The 6,256-nt window shown below is 36.0% G+C and overlaps 1 protein-coding gene across 1 annotated transcript in view; it reads right to left on the reverse strand.

Moving 5' to 3' along the window:
- LOC109821518 (heat stress transcription factor B-4c-like) overlaps positions 1-4,376 on the reverse strand; it is a 6,215-nt gene extending 1,839 nt beyond the window's left edge. Inside the window, exons 1-4 of the mRNA XM_020387702.1 lie at positions 4,205-4,376; positions 3,990-4,119; positions 3,677-3,917; positions 2,632-2,805 (exon numbers count right to left, since the gene is read on the reverse strand). Of these exons, the coding sequence (XP_020243291.1) occupies positions 2,632-2,805; positions 3,677-3,917; positions 3,990-4,119; positions 4,205-4,376 (717 nt within the window). The remainder of the gene's footprint in view (positions 1-2,631; positions 2,806-3,676; positions 3,918-3,989; positions 4,120-4,204) is intronic.

The raw sequence follows: 6,256 nt of genomic DNA on the forward strand, positions 1-6,256 counted from the left end.
GTGAGCCCGTGACTCTGTCTGTGCTGGGGTTTTAGTTTATTGAGTGAAAATAGAGGAGAGAGGTTGCGAGTTTTATTTATTTATTTATTTTTTTTGGGATTTTGGTCTGGTTGCTTTGCGTGAATATGTTGGTGGCGAACTTGGGAGCGGGCAGGGCGCGCACGGACTTGAAAACAGGGCATCAGAAGAAGCATGTGCTGACGCTCGCTGGCGCTGCTGATGCTTTCTTTGACTACTAGCTAAGCTAGGATGGTACTGTGCGTAGGACGGAGACCGATGTGCGTGTATAAATGATGTATTGATATTATCCGTGGGTGCTTGCGCTTGATTTTCCTCGTGTAAATACGGATTGTTACACATAATACTGGCACTTCTGTCTTTTCTTTTTATCTCATTTATGTACGCTGTCCGTTGCTTCCGGATATTTGTCAATTAAACTCATTGTAATTTTTGTTTTAGGGTTTTTTTTCCTTTCGCGTAAATCATCTTAAAAACTGGTCTGTTGTACGATAAACTATCCTTAAAGTTCAATTTACACCTAAACCACATTTTAGGGGGATCTTGATTGCAACCAACCACCGTGTTTCTCACAAAAAATCAAATAAAATCCCAAAATACCCTTAAAAATACGCGTCTGTCAGGCCTGAGACCTTTAACCAAGCCTAGTTTATGGCACATTTGTCTTTTAAGGGCATTTTAGAAATTTTATTTAAATTTCATCAGAAAATAGGTAGATGTGGTTGCTTATATTCGGAACCTACTTTAAAGGTGGTTTATATTTATAAATTAAAATTTGAAGGTGGTTTTCTTATAATCAGTCTAATTTGAAAATAGTTTCTTTACACGAAAACACCTTTTGATTATTACAGTGTACATCGGTTATTCAATTTTATACTTTGAATTAGGAATGGAAAAATGGACCGCTAAGGTTGTTAGCAACACAGTGAAATGATATAGACCGAGAAAAGAAAGAACTAATAAGACAACAAAAAAGCATGGAGTTAAGAATGTTCAACATTCAACATTACGTTATCTGAGTATAATCAAGCTTACAATTCAAACTAATAGTCAATAAGAATTATAGCCAATCTCTCAAACCCCGATCTTATCTCCTTATCATTTCTATTTTTCTCGTGAATACAAAATCAAAAAACAGTTGATTGTAGATACATATTTGTAATGTAGGGTTAACCATGGTTCGAAATCCTCCTTTCCCTGCATGCGAATTCAGGTACAAATTCTATAGTCGAGGTTAATATTTAGGTAGCGTCACTATTCTTTCTCCATGTAAATAAGCCTCCACGAGCAATATAACTTGCTGCCATTTCAAAGGGAGGACCATGCTCAAAGCACGACCCATTTACAAAAGGGAGAATACGACTTGTTTCATATAGCTCTTCGGGCTGAAATGGATCTGGTCATGTGCTAGACCGGATCCTACATTGCCAATAATTTCTGAAAAAGTTGATCCATTTATAATTATGTTAACATGTAAATAATGTTGGAAACCCAAAGACAAGCCAAGATCAAATATGAAAGAGGAATGTAAATGTGGAATAAACAACACAGTCAACCACAATGGACAACTGATATAACGTGATTCAGCAAAATGTGCCTATGTCCACGGACAAGAAGAGAGCTCTTTCCATGATTGTAATAAAGAGGACTACACCGTACAATAACCTTCAATCTTACACAAAGCTTGAAACCCAACAACAATGAGAACAATGGGGAATTACAAGGGTTTACCTCACTAGTTTCAAACCTACAACTCACCTATAGAATCTTCTCCTAGCCAAGAGTAGAAGGCCACAAATCTCCAAACTAATGTAAAATGTTGAGCAAATCAACCCAAGGATGAGCCCTTCACAAACCCTAGCTTTCTCTCCTCTTTCTCTTATCTCACAACTCGCACTTATGAGAATATAATGGTCAAATATATAATGAACCCCTCCTCATGATACTTAAGTTCTCATATGACTTAACTCCCAACCACACATGGGTTCAACCAACTTGATTAAGTCGAGCCTACCATGGGTATTGACCCAAACCCTACAATCTTACCCTCCATTCCCATGAGGGGTGATGCCCATGACTAGTAACTAGCATCCATGCCGGCCAACTTCCGGTGAAAATTTTTACTTCTCTTTTTCCATGCATTTTGTCAACATGTCGGCTCCATTCTTGTGGGCGTGAATCTTCACTAATGTCAACAGCTTTATCTCAAGCATATACCGTATCCAATGATACGTCACATGAATATACTTCGACTTGTAGTGGAAAACATTGATTCTGGCTCAAACGAATTGTGCTTTGGCTATCACAATACACTAAATAATGCTTTTGCTTCATGCCTAATTCCTCAAAACTCGTCCTGCATAGTAGACAACGCAGCACACTTTGTAACTTGTATTGGCATGAAATGACTCCCCCTCCCGTAGTGACCAAGTATCCCGATGTGGACTTTCTAGAATGAAAGTCACCAGCCATATCAACATCTGTATATGCAACCAACACGAGTTGATTTCCTCCAAAGCATAAACACTCCTTCGGAGTAGCTCAAATGTATTAAAAAATCCATTTCACTGCCTCCCAATTCTCTTTACTTGGATTTGTAAGGAATCAACTAACCACACTAACACCATGTGCAATGCTAGGCCTCATGAACACCATGACATACATTAAACTCACAATATCGGATGCATATGGAACATGTTTCATGTCTTCTTTCTCTTTCAACTTTGAAGGACGTTGCTTCGGGCTCAATTTGAAATGACCCCAAAGTGGAGAACTAACTACTTTTTCCTTTTCCATACCAAATCTTTGGAGCAACTTTTCAATATACTTCTCTCGTGATAATCATAGCTTTTTTTTTTCTTTCCTATCATGAGAGATGTCCATGAGAAAAATTTGTTTTGCTTCTCCCAAGTCTTTCATAACAAAAGACTTGTTCAAATCTTCCTTCAACTTTCTATCTTGGATTTGTCATGCCCGACAACCAACATATTATTAACATAAAGCAAGAGGATGATGAGATCACCATCACCAAAACTCTTCATAAAGACACAATGACCTGAAGATGTTCTTTGAAACTCTTAATTCACCATGAATACATTGAATTTCTTGTAACATTGCCAAGGAGCTTGTTTGAGGCTATAAAGACTTATCTTCAATTTGCGTACAAATTTTTTTTTACGTTTAACTTTAAAATCTTTGGGTTGTTCCCTATAGATATCCTCCACCAAATCAGTATGAAGAAATGTGATCTTAATATCCATTTGCTCGATCACCCAACATAACCTGAATAGATGATATTTTTTATCACCAGTGAGAAAATCTCATCAAAGTCGATTCCTTTCTTCACACTAAAACTCTTCACAACCAATCTTCCTTTATATCTTGAATGTGAACTACCCTTCTCATATTTTTATTAGAATACCCGCTTGTTCTTTAATGCCTTCTTGCCACTTGGTAGATTCACTAACTTATATGTGCTATTCTCATGCAAATAGTCAAGCTATTCTTGCATAGCTTTAAGCCACTCCCTCTTATGATCACATTCACAAACTTCATCATAGCATTCCGGTTCCATCATATGTGAGCGTAATGTAATCATTACTAGAATATCTCATTGAAGGTTTCTAATAGATCATTGAAGTTATGATGGCTCATGTACTTCATGTAGTTCATTGGTGGCTTGGTCCTCCATTTTATCATGAGTAACATCGGATGTCAAAGCTTCATCACCACCATTGTCACCATCTTCATAAGCATCTCCATCATCGTGAAACATCGGATGAGGAATTTGATCCAAATAAACAAAATTTTCCAGAGAACAATGAGTATCACGACCATCTTCGACATCTTCAAGAATTTGGTCTTCAAGAAATAACACATCTCTACTCCTCACCAACTTCCTGGTTTCCAGATCTCATAGGTGATAATCAAACTCATCATGTGAATATCCTATGAAAATGCATTTCTTCAACATGTTATCAAGCTTGGAACTCTCATCTTTCACAACATGGACAAATTCATGGCAACCAAACACCCTCAAGTGTTTGTAAGAAACATTCTTCCTACTCCAAACTCTTTCTGGAATATCACCATCCAATGGAACTGCTAGAGATAAGTTAATTAGATCCACCGTCGTACTCATTGCCTCCCCAAAAGGGTTTAGTCAATTTAGCATGTGACGACATACATCTAATCCTCTCAACAAGTGTGTGATTCATCCAGTTTGCAATGCCATTTTGCTCTGGAGTCTTTAGAATGGTTCTCTTATATTGAATGCCATGCATCTTGCAATATGCATCAAATGGCCCAATATAATCACCACCATTATCCCAATCGAATTCATTTGAGAGACATGTCATTTTGCCTCTCCAACAAGACATGAAAATTTTTAAAGACTTCCAAGACTTGATCTTTGCTCTTCAAAGCATGGGCCCAAACTTTTCGACTATGGTCATCTACAGAAGTAAAAAAAAAAATACAAAGTACCATCAAATATTTTCTCCTTCATAGGACCACATAAATTGGAGTGAATCAAATCTAAAATCTTTGATTTTCTTTGTGAAGCTTTTCTAACAAAACAAACTCTATGTTGTTTTTCGACTAAGCAATCAATACAAGTATCAAGTGTGCACCTTTCTTATTGCTGATCATCCTAAATATGAATTTGGCTTGATTTCTTTTTATTTTGGATCCTTGTTTTTTGGGCTTTTTTAGACCGCTTGGCTTGATCATGAGTTTCAAGAAAAGTTAAAAAAATGAGAAAATTTGAGTTCTTTTTAAGCTCTTATCCAATAATTCTTTATTTCCTACAGATTAAGAGAAAAACACGTTATTAGTGATATATTTATTTAAATAAAATAAATAATATGAGTATAAAAGTATAATAAAATATGATGACCACCTCACCTCTTTATTGAACATACTATTTTCCACCATGCTCATGGTTTGAACACCATTTAGAGCTATATTGCTAAGAGATATCACTAAAGTCTCCCAACTATCTAATATAAAGCTTAAATGGAGTAGGGTTTGCACTTCATCATCAAAGATAATCTTCATGATGGACGAATCATTCAACACTTCTTATAAGTTGTTCAAATACTCCACGACATTTTGACTATCCTTGTACTTCATATTCACAAGCTTTCTCATTATGAAAGCCTTATTTTGTGACTTCTTTCTTTCATAAAGAATCTCCAACTTTTGCCAAAGCTTGTAGGCTTCAACCTCTTTAGAGACATGATAAAAGGCACTTTATCAACCCATTGCCGAATCCATCAAACATCTTTCTGATTCTCACTAGTAGAAATCAGAGTATTGTTGATGGGGTCATTCATCACCAATGCTCAAGAATCAATCACAATGCATACTGATGACAGATAACAAGATGTCCCCGATAAATTTGGCGGCAATGAATTTGGTGACGGGTTTACCCATCACCAATGCACATTGACGACTGGTAATATTGATGACAGACAAAAAATGGTGATAGGGGGTAACCAGTCATCAATGTTTCTATACAATGGTGATGGGGTAACCCATCACCAATAGGCATTAGTAATAGTTTACACCTTCACCAATATTTTATTCATTGCTAATGGGTTAACCCATCACCAATGGGCATTGGTGATGATTTACCCCATCACAAACGTTTATTGGTGGCCAAAAGAAAGTTTGAACTAGTTCGCTTCCTGTACAAATACATACAATATGTATACATATTGAATATTGCATCCCTTTATCCAACAATCATTCAACTCTAAAACTACATCTCCATATCCAACAATCACATGTAACAGATAAACCATGTTTCACATATCCATCCACAAAGTAACAAATCACAAACATATACTACAATCAAATATGAAAACAACTCGACAAGTCCATATGTGTCAAACATGATCCAAAAGTCTATAAATGTCTAACAACATGTATTCAACTATAAAATATAACACACATAGAAAAACTCACTGCTCTTTGTCATCTCCATGAAATCAGTGCTTCAAGTGAACTAAGTATCATTTAATAACACTCCCAGCACCACTCCTAACATTTCCATTGATAAAGTAATTTATTATTGCAGGTTTTAGGCAATAAGGGTATAAAATACCAAAAGTCTTTCTAATCATCCATCCTTTATAAAGAAAGAAAGTTGTATAAGTTAGGATGTAGACATAAGAATAAAATTTCTTTAATAAATTCAACATTGGTTAGCAAAACTGTAATAAGAGCAAGTAAG

Source organism: Asparagus officinalis, chromosome 8 (genome assembly GCF_001876935.1).
Source record: "Asparagus officinalis chromosome 8, Aspof.V1, whole genome shotgun sequence".
NCBI lineage: Eukaryota > Viridiplantae > Streptophyta > Magnoliopsida > Asparagales > Asparagaceae > Asparagus > Asparagus officinalis.